The following is a 21002-nucleotide window of genomic DNA, read 5'->3' as shown; positions in this document are numbered from 1 at the left end:
TTGATCGCTCGGTATTCGCACAGCGAGCCTCAACTGTTTGCAGCCCTCGCCTCCCCCTCCAGTGCCGAAATTTGCTCTAAATGATATGCTGTCGAGCTGCGTGAGCTGTGGCTCAAATCCACAGTAGATCTGCAAGACAAAGGCAGGTCAAGAGGTGGCCATTACCGCTGGCCTTCCGCCCACAGTTACAGTAAAAATCTGTTTTCATATATTTTTATTTTTTTAGAAAATAAAAACCTGAGTTGCCTGAAAGGTTTGTCAACTCGGGGCCCAAATCAGCCTGTATTTTACATGAAGAGCGCTATTTAGTTTTGAATTCATGGGAGGGGTAACTACAAGGGCGGGGGGAGTCAGACCCCATTTGCACCAAACATTTAAAATGTCACCCTACAAGGTCAGCACTACATCACATGTGATCTTTGCTTCTTCAAAGATCACCAGTGTCGAAGCAATGATTCTCCAACATCAACTTCGTTGGACTGGTCATGTTGTGCGGATGCCTGATGATCGTCTTCCAAAACAACTACTCTACTCCGAACTTAAAAATGGAAAGAGTAATGCTGGTGGTCAACAAAAGAGGTTTAAAGACTGTCTCAAGGCAAATCTTTAAAAATGTAGTATAAACACCGACAACTGGGAAACACTGGCCTGCGAGCACTCCAGTTGGAGAACAGCCTTTACCAAAAGTGTCATGGGCTTTGAAGACACTCGAACTCAGGATGCAAGGGAGAAACGTGCTAAGAGGAAGGCACACTGCGCAAATCCACACCATGATCAGCTCCCACCCAGAAACCTATGTCCCCACAGTGGAAGGACGTGTGGATCCAGAATTGGTCTCCACAGTCACTTACGGACTCACTGTTAAAACTGTGTTTATGGAAGACAATCTTACTCGGTTACGAGTGATTGCCAAAGAGAGAAAGAGGCCATATGCACAGCTGACAGTCATGGAAACAGTAAGCTGGCAAAGGGACAGTCCCAGAATTATGAAAGCCATCCCAGCTTTTGATCTGATCCCGGAATGTCCATGTTTTCCGTGCCAGTACAGCTGCCAAGCTCGGGGAGGAGGATAAGCATACTGTATTTTTCGCTCTATAAGACGCATCAGACCACAAAACGCATCTAGTTTTTGGAGGAGGAAAACAAGAAAAAAAATATTCTGAATCTCAGAAGCCAGAACACCAAGAGGGATCGCTACACAGTGAAAGCAGCAATCCCTCTTGCTGTTCTGGCTTATGGGATAGCTGTGCAGCCTGCATTCACTCCATAAGATGCACACACATTTCCCCTTACTTTTTAGGAGGGAAGAAGTGAGTCTTATAGAGCAAAAAATACGGTAAATTCAATAAATAATAAGCCGGCAGTTGTCCCGAGCAGCAGCGGCGGCTGTGAGGGAGCACCCCATCGCCTCTCCATGGCTTCTCCAAGGCTATTGCTGCCAACCTCCTCCCTTGTAAGTAACCAAACAAACCCCTGTGTTGCAAAGAGAACGTTAGCAATGTCTAGGCAACACGATGACCATGTACATATGCAATAGGCAATCTTTTACAGAATTCCTTCAAACCATAACAAGTACAAAATGAAATCTTTTGTCTCAAAGTCTCTGAAAATCTTAAATGAAGCGAGGCACCAGACTTTGTATGATGAAAGGCAAGCTGTGAAGCTTTGTGTATTCAGCAAATATGATGTCCAACACTGAACAGTGATTCCGGATATTGACTACTGTTTCGTAGAATTCTTTGTCAGCGTGGTGGGAGGATATAGAATTGCTTCACAAACCCATCTTGTTTCAAATGAATGTATGTAAATGAAAATATCAAATGCTGTGGAACAGTGCTCATGTAATAATGTAGTTGTTTACATACATTCATGTCTGGTATCTCGTTGGTGAAGTGGTCTGACACTTGCCCTTCTTCTGATAGGAAATGTTGGGGGGGTACGACAAAAAAAGGGGGTCGAGGAGGGTCAGTTGGCGGGGGGGTGAGAAATGTCCCCATTTTCATTTGAGGAATGTTGGAGGGTATGTTAGCGTGTTGTACTCTGGCTGAGGATATCAGGAGTTCAGCCTACACTCGAGCAGGACCCTGGTAGAAACACATGCCTGACTGGCATATTCCCTCCCTCCTGGTCGATCGTTCGGGAGTTTCAAAAGCTTTCTTCTGCCCGAACATCACAACGACTGATGTCAACTGACACCGGCACACTTAGGGATCGGCAGAGTTTGCGCATCATGCGTGACAGACCTCAGCAACTCAGCATTTTGGCTAATCTACTTTATTTACATATAAACACACACGGAGCACTGCAACATGGCTCCCTCTCTCTCTAGCATCAGACAGCAAAGAGAAAGAACAAAGGACAATAGTCCCACTTCACGGAACACAGTAACACAAACATCCTGTCTTTGTCACTTCCCACTTTGTGGAGTCAAAACATACACCGCCATGTGAAAGACAACAATCCCAAGACTGCAATCATGGAGCAGGAATTCTAACAGGGGAGTCCTGGGTTCAGATCCTTGAGCAGCCATGAAGTTCACTGGCTGACCTTGAGCCAGTCGCTGCCCGAGCCTAACCTACCTCACAAGGCTGTGGTGAAAATCAAGTCAGTTACTCCACACTAGTGGCTAGCAGAAGCAGTGTCTGTGTCTCTCTCTCTGTGTGTGTGACTATAAAGCGCAATTAACAACATGCTGGATGCACATTGGTTGTTGCAGAATTCAATTTTGATTATTAAAGCTGAGAGCACAAAGAAACATTACAGCGAGACAGGTGAAAATACTGATGAATTATAACCACCATCAACTTTTGGACTCCTAAGCTGGGAACAGGTGCTCTTTTGGCTAAGGTGAATTTCAGCAATGTAAGATCTCTGGCCCTGATTGCTTTCAGCATAATTACATAGCAAACTGCTGACTGCCCTTCATGTACTGCTGGGTATGCGATTCATGTTTTTATTTTGAAAAGGTTAATTTTGGCCTCTCTTGGACTCAGGAAATCTGAGCCACCCTCCTTGTTGCTCATCCTCTGAGAGGAAGGAGAACGATCTCTGCAAAACATTGATCTGGACGAGCTCTGCATCTGACATCCAGTCTCAGAATGTATCCTCTCTCTCCTCCTTGCCAGTCTTTTTTTCTGTCTTTCATGCCATGCACCGTTCTGTACAAGACTTAGAGAAAACTGGCAGGGCACAGTGTCATACTACCAAGAGCGGGCACAGACGCCACTGGAAAAAATATTCAGGCCTCTCAACAAGGGCGGACTGGCTTAAAATATTTACACGTATATACAATAATTGTGGGGTCTCATTTTTGTGTTAAGGATAAATACGATAATATTTGCACCTGTTGAGGATTTTAAGATTGGAATGACCAACATCAATAATGTAAGCACCAACACAATCATTGCTGAACTAACCATACACTTTAAACATCCAACTTGTATATGTCACACAACACAATGAGCACCACACAAGTCCTGTAGTGCTCACTTACAAAAACATACAGATGTGGCTGTACATAATAAGACAAGACTGCACTGCTATGCTGTCAAAGCGCAGAAGCAAATGTTCATGTAGAGTCGAAAGAAGGCGGGGCCTTTTCTGTGGTGGCACCGAGGTGATGGAATTCAATACTTAAGGAGGCTCAGTTTGTTCCTTCTTGTTAGATGTTGAGTGAAGATGGTAATACTGATGCTTCTGTCTGACCTTTCCACCTTGCCTTAAAAATGAAACTGCCCTTGGTGTTACAATACTCATATGAGTGTTTCCTTTCACAGCATTTTCGAGCAGTGGCTCAGAAGACACCAGCCCCTGCGTGAGGTTTACCCGGCAGCCAATGCCCCTATTGGACATAACCGTGAATCTTACATGGTCCCCTTCATTCCTCTCTACCGGAACGGGGAATTCTTCATTTCTTCAAGAGATCTGGGATACGACTATGAATATCTAGTAGAGCCAGGTAACATAGAAATCTTGAGGCAGTTGCCTTTGTTTTCTAGACGTAAGCTCTTTTGGTAAAGCCAGATCAGAAAATACGGTGGAGACCGTGTAACAATACCATGAATTGAGATACTAGATTGTGGTGTCCCTGCATGCTAGGACAATCCGGAGGAGCAGGCTGTTGAGACTTGGCACTCAAATAAGACCTAAACATCTGGGTGTGTGTTAATTTTTCCATACACTTAAAAAATAATAATTTAGAATTATATACCATCCTTTTATGCTTCCAGAGCAGACATTTTTTAAAAAAATCAATAAAGTGCATTGTAAAATAGCAGCCCACAATCATGATCAAAGCCTACCAGGAGGACGCCAAGACAACGTTCTCCAGATGTTTTTCACATGAAGGATAATGCTATCAATGGCTACTAGCCATGATGTCTATGCTCCATACTCAGAGGCAGTAATGCTTCTGAATACTTGTTGCTGGAAGCCACAGGAGGGGAGAGGGCTACTGTGCTTGCACCCTGCTTGTTGTTTTCCTACAGGCATCTGGTTGGCCACTGTGAGAACAGGATACTGGATCAGATGAGGGATTGGCTTGATCCAGCAGGCTCTTCTTATGCTCTTACACTGAACTCCCAACTCCCATCAACCCTAGCTAGCATGGTCAATGGTCCGTGATGAAGGCAGTAATAGTCCAGCAACATCAGGAGAACATCCCATTGGCTACCCCATCAAAATACAGAAGGAAGAACCTTCTCCAGCATCATACCATAAACATGGGATGCAAGTGGCGCTGTGGTCTAAACCACTGAGCCTCTTGGGCTTGCCGATCAGAAGGTGGGCGGTTTGAATCCCCGCAACGGAGTGAGCTCCCGTTGCTCTTTCTCAGCTCCTGCCAACCCAGCACTTCAAAAGCACACCAGCGCAAGTAGATAAATAGGTACCGCTGCGGTGGGAAGGTAAACGGCGTTTCTGTGCGCTCTGGCGCTCGTCACGGCCCTCTGTGCACCAGTAGCAGTTTTAATCATGCTGGCCACATGACTCGGAAAGCTGTCTGTGGACAACAATGGCTCCCTCAGCCTGAAGCGAGATGAGCGTCACAACCCCATAGTCGCCTTTGACTGGACACAACTGTCAAAGTGACCAGACAGGTGGAGGAGAGATGAAACGTCCTGTCCTTCCTCTGCAACCACCATAAAGGGAGGAAGTGAGGCCTCTTCGTCCACACCAAGCATAGAAATGCACTAGGCTTCTGCAAGGGGCATGGAGCTCTCCATCCTACTTCTGCCAGCCCCTACCAAATTGGTAAAAGTGACTGGCCTGCAAGCGATTTTGTGGGCTGGTGTTTAAGCCTGGATTAGTCAGCGAGGCTTCCAAATCTTTGAAGCAAAGTAAATAAATCCAGCCACACTGCTCTCTAGCACTCCTTCCCATAGTGCCTGCTGCCCTGTCTTTTTAGTGCGCCATAAAACACACAGTAGAGCAGATTTCACTTACTCTGGGATACCAGGAGGGAAGCTGCAGCAAATAGCTTCAGGGGGAGGGGGAAGAACAGAAATTCGGGACCAGGGAGCAGGGGAAAGGCTTGTTAAACCCAGGCTCCACAATCCTGCAGTCCCACTCTGAATTGGGGGGACCCACTTCTATAATTAACATAATAATTATGAAGAACACACACACATGAATGCACAATACTATCATGTCACATTGGAGCGGAGAATTGGCTCCCCAGAAATCGCTAGGAGGGGAGAGCATGAATCGACAGCCCTGTTCCGGATCAAATGACTCTGTCTGAAAAGGCGTCTCTCCGTTGTCTCAGCACTGGCCCCCTTTAGGGGTGTTTTGTATTTGGGTTGTTTGCTTGTTTGGTTTATTTTTCTCAAAGCAAACCGATAAGAGGGGAGAGCGCTACCCATCGCGCCCCCCCCCCGCCGTTTCCAAAAACTGTGTGCAATTTGTTTGATGTTTGGTTGGAAATTCAGCTGGGAGCCAAGAGAGCACTAATCACAGGCCAAAGGCAGCAGAAGCATTTTAGCGGCGCTAATGTTTAAATCGTGCCCCCTCCCTACACACACACACACACACACACACACACACACACACACACACACACGACTCCCTCCCTCACTGCCACCACACAGACAAGCTGTCAGAAAGATCACTTATCACTCTGGAAAATGTCAGCCCATTTCATTAGGCAAGAAATGGGATCATCTTAATAGATGGTCCTGTTTGCAGGCAGACCCTCAAACTGGTTCCCCCCCACCCTGGCATGGGTGGAGCTATCACCCTTACTCCAGGGTGGCACCACAATCACCCAGAGCTATTGCCCAATCATTTTGAAGGGGGATTGTGGGGGGAAGTATAAAAGCGGCAGCGCAACGTGTCCCTAGTTCCTGCTTCATGCTGTTGTGATGGACAACAAAAGAGGTTTAAAACTCTTCAAGGCAAATCTTTTATAAAAAAAGTGTTATAAGCATTGATAACTGGAAACACTGGCCTGCAAGCACTCCATTTGGAGAACAGCCTTTACCAAAGGTGTCGTGAATTTTGAAGAAGCATGAACTCAGGGCAAAAACTAGAAACGAGAACATTTGGCAAACCCTCACCATGATCAACTCCCGCCTGGAAATCTATGTACCCACTGTGGAAGGACATATGGATCCAGAATTGGCCTCCACAGTCACTTATGGACTCCCTGTTAAGACTGTGTTCATGGAAGACAATCCTACTTGGCTACGAGTGATCACCAAAGAAGATACAGACTGGTGGCAACTCTGCAAAGTTTCAGGTAGAGGGCCTTCCCATCCCTAGTGGAAGATGCTGAGGATTGAACCATCTGCATACCAAAAAGGATGTCCTACCACGGAGCTATAGCTAGTTCCTTCCATAAGGCAAATGAAGCTGTGTTATATTGAGCCAGGCCAGCGATGAGTCCAGCCTACTGTTGTCTACTCTGACTCAAAGCAGCTCTACAGGGTCTTAGGCAGAGAGAGGTCTCTAACTGTCATGCTACCTGAGATACTTTAACTGGGGACGGCAAGAATTGATCCTGGACTTCTCTGCGCACAGAGCGTATGATCTACACAAGCTGTGGCCACTATCCGATTATTACATGTGAAAAAATCTGCCCGTCAGATGTTTTGGACTCCTATTCCCATCAGCCCCAGTCAGTGTGGGTTCAAAACATATGGAGGGCACCAGGTTGGGGAGGTCTGGTGTGGAATCAGAGGGCACCACTGCTCATATATCAGCCTGCATTGCTCCAAAGATTTCACATGAAGTTTCACTTGGGCAGCCCAGAGTAGGTCTTGATCACTCAATACCATATTCAAAGGAGGGGTCTGACACGTTGACTTGGCATCTAGTTCAAATAGGGAATTTTGCCCTTTGATATTCTCTTTTGATCAGCTTGTGAGGAATTTTTTCATTGTTTCCCTCCTGCTAACTAGCTTTGAAATGAGGCGGTCCTTTGCGGGCTCGGTTTCCTTGGAAGCACTGGAGACTTCTTGAAAGATCTGTTTTACTTACAAGCATGCATGTTGGGAGAGTGGGGGCAGTGAAAGCGGGCACCCATTGGGACTGGCAGGGAAGCCATTGACAGGCGGAGCCAGCTGACTTAGATTTTATCCCCTTCCTGTGTCCTGCTGAGTTGTACAAGGGCAAAACTTGAGACTTAGGGAGAAGGAAGCTGGCATCCAGATAAACCCCCTGGGTTGGTTGTAAGTAAGAAGGCAGGCAGGTGAGGGCTGGCTGGAGGCAGAATCAAGAACAGGTGAGCGTCCAAGTTGAAAATGCTACTCAGTGCTTTCTTTCTGGGGGGATGCAGGGGTATGCGTACCCCCAAACATTCTGTGACTCTAACGGGAGAAGAAACTAAAAACAAAATAAAATTTAGTTTCTTCTCTAGCACGGTGAATCGTCAGTTCTACTGCTATCCCTGATGGCAGCTTCATTTCCTTTACTGGTGTTTCCTGAGTCTCAGATGGAAGCAGGCGTTTAATGTGTGAAGCAGTGTGGAATGTGGATGTGTGGTGTTTTACTGATGAAAGTTTGGCCAATGTGGAAGTAAACTGTGAGCTGTCAGCTGTGTAATATGAGATAATGTTCTTGGTATTTTTGTCCATTTACTGTATTTATTTCCCCCGATTTGAACTATAAAATGGTGATTTTCTTGAGTCAAAATGAGAATACCCCTAAACAATTTTTTTAGGAAAAGAAACACTGGTTCTAGTTTGCAAAGCGGAAGCAAACAGCATAACCTTGGAGCATTCATGGATACTTACTGCCAGCCAGATGCAAAATGCAGAACTGTGTGTCTTGCTGGAATTGCTTAAAACAAGCAATTGGGTGACACCTGGCTTGAGAGCAGTACATGTGAAAAGGATCTAGGAGTCTTGGTTGACCACAAACTTGACATGAGCCAACAGTGTGACACGGCAGCTAAAAAAGCCAATGCAATTCTGGGCTGCATCAATAGGAGTATAGCTTCTAGATCAAGGGAAGTAATAGTGCCACTGTATTCTGCTCTGGTCAGACCTCACCTGGAGTACTGTGTCCAGTTCTGGGCACCACAGTTCAAGAAGGACACTGACAAACTGGAACGTGTCTAGAGGAGGGCAACCAAAATGGTCAAAGGCCTGGAAACGATGCCTTATGAGGAACGGCTAAGGGAGCTGGGCATGTTTAGCCTGGAGAAGAGGAGGTTAAGGGGTGATATGATAGCCATGTTCAAATATATAAAAGGATGTCACATAGAGGAGGGAGAAAGGTTGTTTTCTGCTGCTCCAGAGAAGCGGACACGGAGCAATGGATCCAAACTACAAGAAAGAAGATTCCACCTAAACATTAGGAAGAACTTCCTGACAGTAAGAGCTGTTCGACAGTGGAATTTGCTGCCAAGGAGTGTGGTGGAGTCTCCTTCTTTGGAGGTCTTTAAGCAGAGGCTTGACAACCATATGTCAGGAGTGCTCTGATGGTGTTTCCTGCTTGGCAGGGGGTTGGACTCGATGGCCCTTGTGGTCTCTTCCAACTCTATGATTCTATGATTCTAAGTCTGCCTATTTTATCAGCTCTCCTTCTCTGCATTTTTTGCCCTTCATGCTCAGAGGCAGTTTTAGGGTAGCATAACAAGTGTGGCCATATTGCATGTCACGCTGCACGGGGCACCACCACAATGCTGTAGAATGGAGCATGAGAGGCGGGGGTCCTGGATTTTAGTGCCACACAGGGTGCCACTGGAAATTGAGAGCCCAGAGTCCGTCACTGTTCACGCTCATGTGAAATGCAGGTTTCCAGCCTTCATCCGAGCACCTGAGATGCATAGAGAGTAGCTGTCAGGAGCTCATCCTACACTCGAGTAGGACCCTGGCAGAGACACATGCCCGACTGGCATGTTCTCTCCCTCCTGGTCAATCGTTCAGGAGCTTCATTAGCTTTCTTCTGCCCGAACATCACAGCGACCAATGCCAACAGACATCGGCACACTTAGGGATCCGCAGAGTCTTCGCAGCTTGCGTAACAGACCTCAGCAACTCAGCATTTTGGCTAATCTACTTTATTTCCATATAAACACACACGGAGTACTGCAACATGGCTCCCTCTCTCTCTAGCATCAGACAGCAAAGAGAAGACAAACAAAGGACAATAATCCCACTTCACGGAACACAGTAACACAAACATCCTGTCTTCGTCACTTTCCACTTTGTGGAGTCAAAACATACACCATCATGTGAAAGACAACAATCCCATGACTGCAATCATGGAGCAGGAATTCTAACAGTAGCCACCAGCTGTCAAGGCTTGTGAAGAAACAAAGTATACACAGAGATTATTACAACTGTACAAGCCATTGCATTTGAACGGGCATAAGACAGAAGCTCTGTTTGGGGCATTGTTTAGTGTTGTGCGAGGAAGAGAGTGGGACTGTACCGCATTCCCCACCCACCTCCCTTGTTGGAAGATGGTCTGAAGAGGGAGGTTCTCAATCCCTGGAAGAGCCTATCCACATAAAACAGGCTGCCTCTGTTGATTTTCTACTTCAGCGCATGGGGAGCAGTGGAGGTGGGTGCTGACTGGGACACAGCAGTGCGGCTGCAGTCTGTGGGGACAATTCCTCCCTCTCGTGGTTAATTAATATGTGGTTAATTGAGTGAGGAGATGATGCTTGACTAGAGTTTACTTTTCAGTTGGATGAGAAGTGGAAACCACAACTCAACCATGGTTTCCTTTTCTGGTTTTCATGCAAACTATGGTTTATAGTTTATGGGATGTGGGTGGCGCTGTGGGTTAAACCACAGAGCCTAGGACTTGCCGATCAGAAGGTCGGCGGTTCGAATCCCTGTGACGGGGTGAGCTCCCGTTGCTCGGTCCCTGCTACTGCCCACCTAGCAGTTCGAATGCACGTCAAAGTGCAAGTAGATAAATAGGTACCACTCCGGTGGGAAGGTAAACGGTGTTTCCGTGCGCTGCTCTGGTTCACCAGAAGTGGCTTAGTCATACTGGCCACATGACCCGGAAGCTGTACGCCGGCTCCCTCAGCCAATAAAGCGAGATGAGTGCCGCAACCCCAGAGTCGTCCGTGACTGGACCTAATGGTCAGGGGTCCCTTTACCTTTACCTTCACGGTTTATACAAGCCATGGTTTGTTGGGCTCAGAGGAATGAGATGCTTTGCTGGGAACAAGGAAGTTGCAGGGGGAAGTAAGAGACGCATTTATTTATGACAAAATAATGGTTTGGTGTTTGCATCTGAATTGAGCCTTTGTTGAAAAGGAATAGCCAATATGGTTGCTTCCAGAGGTTGTAGGACTACAGCTCCCATAGGTCATCCACTGGAATGGCCAATGGTCAAGGATGATGGGCCTTGTAGTTCAGTAGCATCTGGAAGCAACCATATTGGCTATTCCTCATCAAAACAAAGGCTCAAGTCAAATGCAAATACTGTACAAACCATTATTTTAGATTTAGATTTTAGGTTTAGATTTTCCTGGTGTGATTGCATGGTCATTTTATAGAATGCTGTTGTTTCTGATTTATCCCAAAGCGCCGTGGGGTTTTGCCCTTTGAAGGTAGAACTGGGACAAACCACAACGGCATGAACTATTTTGCACAATCTCATTCCAGAAAAAAAAACCTGCTTTTGTGGTCCTGACTGTGAAGTAGTACCACGGGGATTAAATAAAATGTCAATTAATTAGAATTGACAGTGCATCAGAAACATTTCCCCGGAGAGAGGTGTCTGTGTGTTTAACTCGCAGTAAGGTGTGACAGGAAAGAATAGGAATTAAAATGTCAAGCTAAAATAAAAGATTAGGAAGAGGACTTTAGCCACTGGGATTTCTTCTGGCTGTGGCGGGAGAGGAAAATAAAGGTAATTGAGAAGAGAAGTGTAGGAGAGGGGGAGGGGGGAATCCCCCTTATGGGGGGGGAACGCACATTCAAAATGGTGCGGCTTATTGCAAGTGTTATCTGCATTGATTTAATTAACATTAACGGGCATAAACAGTCAGTTTTTGGAAAGTAATTATGATTTCCTTTCACGCCTTTTAGAGCAGGTAACTATCAGCTGGAGAGCTCAGAAGTGGGCCTGTTGTGAATATGATTACAGATGCAAATATTTCATGGAAGATGGAAATTGGGAGCAAAGGAGGGGAAGCCAGGAACCGATTATGAAATCAACTCCCCTGAGCTTATGCACTAATGGAACCTTTAACCCTTAGACTAGCAGCCTCGTTTCTTTATGGCATAAATGGGCAGTTGTTTTCCTGAGATTTTGCTGAGATTCCTGCATTGCAGGGGGTTGGATGAGATGAGCCTTGTCGTCCCTTCCAGCTCTGCCATTCCATGATTCTATGATTCTGCCAAGGGCTTCACCCCCTTGAGGACCATCTGTTGGGGGTTCTGTGCCAGCAGTAGGCACGGCTAGGAACGGGCACACCAGTCCGTTTCAGTTCTCCAAGTTTCTCATTGTTCCAATCTCCACTTCAGTTCTTTTCAGCAGCAATCTGTGGAATGTCCCCCCCCCCCCGCCATGAAAATTGTCATTGTTCTAGTGTGAAATTCTCCCAAGCAACATGGTTCTCTATGCAGTTTTAACTTGGCACTTTTGGCAAGCATTTATTGCTGACATATGCATGCTTATTAAGCACATTTCTTCCCAATAGAGTGGAACCTCAGTTTTCGAGTGTCTCGGAAGCTGAACATTTCGGGTTTCCCCAGCCACTCTGGGTGGCTTCCAACAAGCATTAAAAATACATCAAAATGTCACACAGTTTCACCTTAGTCCTGGAAATACCCCTCCCTGGAAATACCCCTCCCATGAGGTTAGTGGGAGTGTCCAATTCAAACTCAAAAGAATCTCTCGCCTGTCACTGCCTTCTTCACCTCTCTGCTCCAATAATAATAATATAAACAATAATAATTTATTATTTATAGCCCGCCCATCTGGCTGGGCTTCCCCAGCCACTCTGGGCGGCTTCCAACAAAATATTAAAATACAATAGTCCGTCAAACATTCAAAGCTTCCCTGAACAAGGCTGACTTCAGATGTCTTCTAAATGTCAGGTAGTTGTTTATCTCTTTGACATCTGATGGGAGGGCACTCCACAGGGCGGGCGCCACTACCGAGAAGACCCTCTGCCTGGTTCCCTGTAACTGTGCTTCTCGCAATGAGGGAACTGGCAGAAGGCCCTCAGCGCTGGAGCTCAACATCCAGGCAGAATGATGGGGGTGGAGATGCTCCTTCAGGTATACTGGGCCAAGGCCATTTAGGGCTTTAAAGGTCAACACTTTGAATTGTGCTCGGAAATGTACTGGGAGCCAATGTAGGTCTTTCAAGACCATGTTATGTGGTCTCGGCGGCCGCCCCCAGTCACCAGTCTAGCTGCTGCATTCTGGACTAGTTGTAGTTTCCGGGCCACCTTCAAAGGTAGCCCCACGTAGAGCACATTGCAGTAGTCCAAGCAGGAGATAACTAGACATGCACCACTCTGGCGAGACAGTAATTGCTTCCATTTCCGAACGCGCCTCAGAAGTCAAACAGTTTCCGCTGCATGTTTTTCTTTTATCTCAGTGGATTTTGCCAATTGCACATTGCTCCTCAGTTTTCAAACATTTTGGAAGTCGAACGGTGGATTACGTTAAAAAACAGAGGTTCCACTGTATACAATGGTACCTTGGTTTTCAAACAGCTTAGTTCACAAACAACTCAGAACTCGAACGTCGCAAACCCGGAAGTAGGTGTTCCAGTTTGCGAACTTTGCCTTGGGAGCCAAACATCCGGCGTGGCTTCTGCGGCTTCCGATTGGCTGCAGAATGCTCCTGAAGCCAATTGGAAGCCGCGCCTCAGTTTCCAAACGTTCTGGAAGTCGAACGGACTTCCAGAACGCATTCTGTTCAAAAACCAAGGTATGGCTGTATGTGTTTCTTAATGTATTGCTTGGTTGGAGAATTCCATTGCCATGTTTGGGCATGTGAATTGCAAAGGTGTTTCGGTTTTGTGTGTTGCTTTGAGAAGTGTGGATTAGGAAGTTCCTCATTACAACACAAACATAACTGAATTTCTTCTTCATCACTAAACAGGGCTGAAGATGGCAGTGGAGCCAAAAGCTGGTGGGGCCATCTCATTTCTCTCTCTTTCTGACACACCCTCATCACTCTCTTTAACACCCCTTCTTGTCATTTTTCTGACCCTCAAGACTCCCCAGTGCACTTAAGAGCACAAGTTGTAATACTAGGGTATGTCATTTTAGGGGTGAAATTTAATTTGTGCACATTTATTCAGTGAGGGGTCTTAAAAATATGTGTTTTGGGGTGAGAGGAATTCAAATCTGCCATTATTTTTTTGTGATCGGGCAACATTTAGCTTGGTAAGCCTACATTTGACGAAGGAGCACATAAACTGCTTTCTGAAAGCCAAAGATTTTAATTTTCCCTTCTGAAAATGTCGCGCCAAATAAATAAATAATATCGCTGCAAATACTTGGCGATCAGTTTTTAGCGACTTCTATGCTTTTACACACATTTCACTTGCAGAGCGAAACTAAATTATATTAATTTAACCAAAGCGTCTTTTGAATTCCTAAATCATGGTGTGTGTGTTTTTAGCACCCCTCATTTTTTGGACATTGAAAGCTGAAAAATGCAACACACCCTATTGTAAAAAGGGTATTCGCCGATTGGCGCTCCTACAAGCCCTGAACTCAAGTCCAGTTTCCTGTAAGGTGGAAGCAACACAGCTGTAGGAACTACTTCACTGTGAGAATTTCGCCCCTTTTAGAGCTTCAGATTGCCCAGTTACAGTGGTACCTCGGGTGAAGAACTTAATTCGTTCCAGAGGTCTGTTCTTAACCTGAAACTGTTCTTAACCTGAGGTACAGCTTTAGCTAATGGGGCCTCTCCCTGCTGGCGTGCCGCCAGAGCACGATTTCTGTTCTCATCCTGAAGCAAAGTTCTTAATCCGAGGTAATATTTCTGGGTTAGCGTAGTCTGTAACCTGAAGCACCTGTAACCTGAAGTGTATGTAACCCGAGGTACCACTGTATTTCCATTTCTTCATGTGTAACCAAGAGCATTTTCTCCCTTTGTCTTCCTGTGCAGCCAACCCCTTCCAGAATTTTTTGGTGCCTTATTTGGAGCAAGCCCGCCAGATCTGGCCTTGGCTGTTGGGAGCGGCTGTTGTGGGAGCCATTATAGCCATGCTGGTCGCTGGAGTCATCTCTCTCGGTTGTCGAAGGAAGCAAAGAATCTCGGAGGAGACACAACCTCTGCTCATGGAGAGCGAAGATTATCAGCATGTAACGTATCAGTCACACTTATAATAGCTGCCAAGCCCCAGTGGCTAAAGTCAAAGCCATCATGATATGGGTGGTCCACTATCAAATGCCCACAATGCATTTTCCAAAGTTTGATGGTGGCCAACACAATATTGGACCTCAGCTTGGGGGAGCCATGGAGTGTATAGGGTATTGAACCCCATTTCCCACCAACATTTTCCCAGTCAAAATGCCTTCCACTCCAAGCAGCTAATAGCCAATGTCACTAGCTGCCTTTACTTCAGCAAGATAGCTATTAGCAACTCAGGGGAAAATTTGGTCAAGAAAATGAGTTACCTCCTCATGCCCTCCTGATCCAAGCCCACACATGACAAGAATGGTATCTTTGTGCTCTATATCCATTTTCTGTGTGTCCATTGATAAGTCTGCTCGATGCCATTTTCCCATAAGTGTGTGGGTTTTTTTTAAAAAATAAATCAAAATAAATGCACACAAATTCACTTTATTTTTTATCTTTAAAAAACAACAAGAAATGCATTTCAACCAATAGCATGTACGTTTACGTTCCTTTTGTGTGTGAGAGAAAAGTTTTTACAATATTCAGAGAGATACAAAGGTCCAGGAAGTACCAATAAGGATGGTTTCTTTACAAATCCAGACCAAAGGAAATCGTTGAGCATCCCTAAGAGGTAAAGGTAAAGGGACCCCTGACCATTAGGTCCAGTCATGGGTGACTCTGGGGTTGCGGCGCTCATCTCGCTTTATTGGCCGAGGGAGCTGGCGTACAGCTTCCGGGTCATGTGGCCAGCATGACTGAGCCATTTCTGGTGAACCAGAGCAGTGCACAGAAATGCCGTTTACCTTCCTGCCGGAGCGGTACCTATTTATCTACTTGCACTTTTGACGTGCTTTCAAACTGCTAGGTGGGCAGGAGAAGGGACCAAGCAATGGGAGCTCACCCCGTTGCAGGGATTTGAACCTCCGACCTTCTGATCGGCAAGTTCTAGGCTCTGTGGTTTAACCCACAGCGCCACCCGCGTTCCTTGAGCATCCCTGCCCCATGATTAATTTTAAGCTTAGGAAAGAGATCAGGTGTTACTATCACATGGCTGCCATATCACGGCTACAAATGTACTTCAGTTCAGCCATGAAATACAGAACTGTCTCTGAGTTCTCTTAGTTGCCATATTTCACCCAAAGAAATTTTGGGGGAAATTTCAAAAATCCAGACTTTTTGTTGATTTCCTGAAATCCCTACCCCCCACCAGACACTAATTCCGTCCTTGAGATCCCGGACACGTCCAGGAAAATCTAGACATTTGGCAACCCTAGCTTAGCCTCCCGGACAAAATCACAGTGAAGCTCAAACAAATGGGTCTGCAAGAGTTCTGAAATTCTTTTCTTATTTAAACATTCCAGTGGCATTGCCAGTTTGACGAGGTTTGCTGCAAAGCCACAAACAGTTTCCTGACTGTTAACAGACGGGGAGGGTGGGGGGGGGAGAATATTCATTGCTTCATGAGCACTTTGTCAAAAGCTTCTCTTTATGGTGATCCATTTTCATAATGCTGGAGCTCTCTGCCAAGCCCACTCCCGGCAACTGCCGCAATCAATATGAATAAAAGCAGGTGGCTGCAGAACCTTTTAATCTCAGCGGCCGAGCCGCACAGAAAGTTTTCCTTGACTTCACAGACTGTTAATAGGTAGGCGCAGTGAAATCCGCACCTGAACCCATTGTATTGGCAGGCTAAACCAGTCATTCAGTGGGAAGTGGCAATGGGCTGAGCTGGTGTGTGTGTGTAAATCAATGTGCCAAAGGCATCTCTGAACCAAGAGATACGAGCAGGGAAGAAAATAAATGACTGCAGTGTGTAACTTGGAGCAGAGCAAAAGAGACTTCGAGAAATACTGGCGTTTTCTGGATAAAGTCCTAGGGTGCTTCTGATAAAACATTTTCAGATTCTTAAAAGAAAAGAAGGGGAAAGCATTTGACCTTGCTAGGCAGCTCCCAATATCAAAACAACTTACGGTTTTTACAATGGCTGTAATTAAAACCAATTGCATAAAATTGCAAAACACAGCAGAGCAGATAAAATCCCACAAAAGGAGGATGGAGTTGGAAGAATTAAATGCCATCAAATGTCTGAGCGGACACGCCGGTTTTTATTAAGCATCGAGAAGACCACCAGAGTATGTCTCTAGGAATGGGACTTCCTAGTACTTCTGCTGGGGTCCCAGTACCTGGCAGGTCTACATATATGCTCATATCTTCTTTTTGGCCAGTTTCTTGCAGCTTTCTGATCTGCGAAGGTCAGTTGGTGGTTTGGCACCTCCCATATCAATGCCGCACAATGCCCCCAATGTTGTATCACTCTGAGGCATTGTGGGAAATTGGTGGCTCCCAAAGCCAGCTGCCCAATGATGGCTGGTGTTTTTACTGCTGCTGCTGCCCCCACCAGGAAAGTCCAGTGATATAGGAGAGGGGCTTCATGGAGGGCACTTTGCCAGCACTCCCCTCTCAAACCCTGCCAGATAGGGAGTTCTGCTAACAGAAGGACAACCATGTAAATGCCCCTGTCCCTTGCAGCCACTCAGCTTACCTCGTAAGTAAGGGTAGCTTGATAAAAACCTCAGATGAATGAGCTAATGCTCAGGCAGACTTGGATGGGAAGATGCAATGCATCGCACAGTGTGGTCTTAGACCTTGTTGCAGTGACGGCTGGTCCATAAGGGAAAACACGGCTCTTCCCCATCAACCTCGGCCTTCCCTCAGCCAACCTTCCCTTCGTACTTATAGCCACATTGGCCAACTGTGAGGTTCTTCCCCTTTAGTCTCAACAGAGAGGAGGATGGGGAGAAAACAGGAATGAGTTGGCTCTGCTCTTGCGCCACCTACTGTTGGCCTCCCTCCTTTCTGCCCTACCAGCCACGACTGGTATGTTTAACTTGTTCCCGACATTTTCCAAGTCTTCACAGGTATATCGTTTATTTGTATTTATTTTACCAATGAGATTTCTTTCTCTCCCTTCACTGTAAGGAGCCAGGGTAGGCTACAAAAACAAGACAGACAGTGATAAGAACAGACAAAACAGTTGCAATTATTAAAAAGTGTTGTGTTGACCTTTAAAGCCCTAAATGGCTTCGGCCCAGTATACCACCCTCATCGTTCAGCCTGGACACAGAGGTCCAGCTCCAAGGGGCTTCTGGTGATTCCCTCACTGCAAGAAGTGAGGTTATAGGGAACCAGGCAGAGGGCCTTCTCAGTAGTGGAACAGCCTCTCACCAGATGTCAAGGAAATAAACAACTATCTGACTTTAGGAAGACATCTGAAGGCAGCCCTGTTTAGGCGAGTTTTAAATGTTTGATCTTTTATCGTGTTTTTAATATCCTGTTGGGAGCCACCAAGAGTGGCTGGGGAAACCCATCCGGATGGGTGAGGTATGAACAATAAATTTATTATTATTATTATTATTATTATTATTATTATTATTATTATTATTAAACACCCAAGTCTTACACAGAGCAAGTCCCACAAAACAAAACACCTAAACTGTGAAATGCCAAGGTAAAGAAAAGCATCTTCAACATACTGGGAAAACTATACAAGGAAGATGTTGGACGCACCTCTCTGAGGAGGGGGTTCCATTTTTACGATCTGCGACAGAGAAAGACATCTCCTCGGCCACTTCTGAGGGTGGCAAAACTACCAGGACAAACCTTCTGCTGATCAGAACATCCCAGAGAAATTGTTATTAAGGGCAGCTGCTTTTTAGGTATTTGGGACCTTTGGTATTTGGGGGTGTGTGCTCTACACATCACAGATTTGCAAAATAGCAGCAGCAGCAACAACAACAACATCCACTTGCTACAAATTCTGAACTGGTAAAGAATTTATCCACCCCACCATTTTACCTCCTGAAAACATGGCCCTCAAATCAGCCTTGTTTCAGAAGCCTTTAAAGCATGTGTAAGAAATATTCTCTCTTGAGGGTGCAGGAGAAATTGACCTGCTCATTCTAATTGCCTGGTGGTAAATTTACAAGAAAACAGTGAGGCAGAGACTCTCAGGCAATCAATGGTACTGTAAATTTTCCTGGAGAATGTGACTTCACTTCTAAACTGCCGTGTGTGTGTGTGTTTAAAGAAGTCATGTCCTTCGACCAAATTACAATGCTGTAGTACTTTCTATGGAAAAACGACGCTTTGGCGAGTGATGACAGGAAAACAACAGCAGGGTGGATTCTGTAATATCGCAGGAAACAAATCCTGGTGTTCAGTTACAATTTTGGATGGCTACTGACAATTTCACGAGGACAACAGGATTGCGATCATGAGTGGTTTTAAACCGCTTGCGATATTGTGCCCTCTTCTCTGCCCACAATTACTTCCCTCCAAATTGTTGCCTCTAACAATCCTCCCCTCCACCACCACCACCCCTGCTTGCAAAACCCCAGTGCAAGCAAAACAACATTCGGCAGCTGCTACACCTGCAATGGCAGTCACCTTTCAAGAAGCAGCACCTCCAACTTTAAAAACTGGGTGACGTGGTAAGCCAGTACGTTCTCATTTAACCTCCCGAAACAGTGGCTTCTGCAGGCATAGAGAGGTATCAGGGCATGCAGTTTTTCACTGCAAAGCGAACAGTTGCACAAACTCCTGTTTGTTTGTTTTTTAAACATGGTCATAAAGAAATGGGATACGCGGATGACATGAGGGTCATGCTCACATTGGCTATGTGAAATTCACCCAGAGGTGCCGTGTTATTGGAACCAATTGCTTGCAAATGTAACTAGCCCATGGGCAACCAATCTCTGCACAGCTGGCGTATACACATATAGACATATGCACAACATAGGCTAACTGATCATTATAAAGGTAAAGGTAAAGGGACCCCTGACTGTTAGGACCAGTCGTGGCCAACTCTGGGGTTGCAGCGCTCATCTCGCTTTACTGGCCAAGGGAGCCAGCGTACAGCTTCCGGGTCAAGTGGCCAGCATGACTAAGCCGCTTCTGGCGAACCAGAGCAGCGCACGGAAATGCCGTTTACCTTCCCACCGGAGCGGTACCTATTTACCTACTTGCACTTTGATGTGCTTCCGAACTGCTAGGTAGGCAGGAGTAGGGATCGAGCAACGGGAGCTGACCCCATTGTGGGGATTCGAACCGCCGACCTTCTGATCGGCAAATCCTAGGCTCTGTGGTTTAACCCACAGCAATAATCCCCTAAGATCATCCCAGGGCTTCTGTGCTTCTCCCCATTGCATCTATTTTCTTCTGTCTCTAGTGGCTTCTTCCCAGGAGTTTTGGGAGAGCACCGCACAGCATCCCTAATCACACACACACAGTGTTCATTGTGAGTGCACACCAGGACATTCTCACCGGAAGAGGCTGCCGAGAGGCAACATATCACTAGGATTATTAATGCCAGGACTGGGGTATTTACCCTCTCCAGATCAAGGCTGCATCGCTCAGAGTTCAAACAACCCTCTTCCTTGCAACGGGGTGGGTGGGTGAGAATGACGAATTGGACAACCGAATTATCATGTTGCAATCTTCCCCAAAGGGACATCTAGGGCCAGCGATGCCCTGCGACAGATTGAAGATGCATCGCTCCATTTGTCGGCAGAGGCAGGCTTGCCTTCTCATTTTCATGCCCAAGTTCTGTGCCCAAAGGGAGGAGGGCAGACGAGGATCAGAAGACTGGCGCAATGACCTTGCAATGACAGAATTTTAATGCGTGGCCCGTGCGACTGAAGCAATGCAGCAGCAGCCTGCCAGCCTGCTCCTCTCTCTCTCTCTCTCTCTCTGCCTCTCATTCTCCTCCTTGTGCTCCAACGTACACCAGACATTTATGTAACTCCACTTCTCGCCTTCCAACTTGTCCTTACCTGGGGTCAGCAAACAAATAGCCCAATATTTATTTATCAAACCGTCAGGTCTGTTTACACTCAGAGAACTGCTTTACATAACTGGCGACAAAGGAGTTAAGAAGGCAGTGACATTCAAAAGCCAAATGCAGATGCTTAATGCAGGCAGGCACAGTGCGTTGGCATCAGTTATGTTCTTTCCCAGATAGATATTCACCTCACACCCAGCCCAGCAAAGTGTGCACCAGTCGATGCAACACAGAGGCACATCATGATGCTCATTCAGTCCCTGTTAAACGTGACGAGATGTGCATGCAAAGACTTATCAGTAGCTGCTAACCCTGGTGGTTGTGTTATACCTCCTCTGTCAGAGGCAGTGTGCTTCTGAATGCCATTTTTGGGGAACGACAGGAGG

General features: G+C 46.1%; 1 protein-coding gene across 1 annotated transcript in view; it reads left to right on the top strand.

The window, feature by feature from the left end:
* The window catches only part of TYR (tyrosinase), a 61781-nt gene extending 46562 nt beyond the window's left edge, over positions 1-15219 (top strand). Inside the window, exons 4-5 of the mRNA XM_083609944.1 lie at positions 3777-3958; positions 14544-15219. Of these exons, the coding sequence (XP_083466070.1) occupies positions 3777-3958; positions 14544-14764 (403 nt within the window). The 3' untranslated portion in view covers positions 14765-15219. The remainder of the gene's footprint in view (positions 1-3776; positions 3959-14543) is intronic.
* Positions 15220-21002: the final 5783 nt, after the last annotated feature.

This window comes from Podarcis filfolensis (genome assembly GCF_964270895.1).
Source record: "Podarcis filfolensis genome assembly, chromosome: 4".
NCBI classification, from domain to species: domain Eukaryota; kingdom Metazoa; phylum Chordata; class Lepidosauria; order Squamata; family Lacertidae; genus Podarcis; species Podarcis filfolensis.
This window is presented reverse-complemented; position numbering and strand designations above follow the sequence as displayed.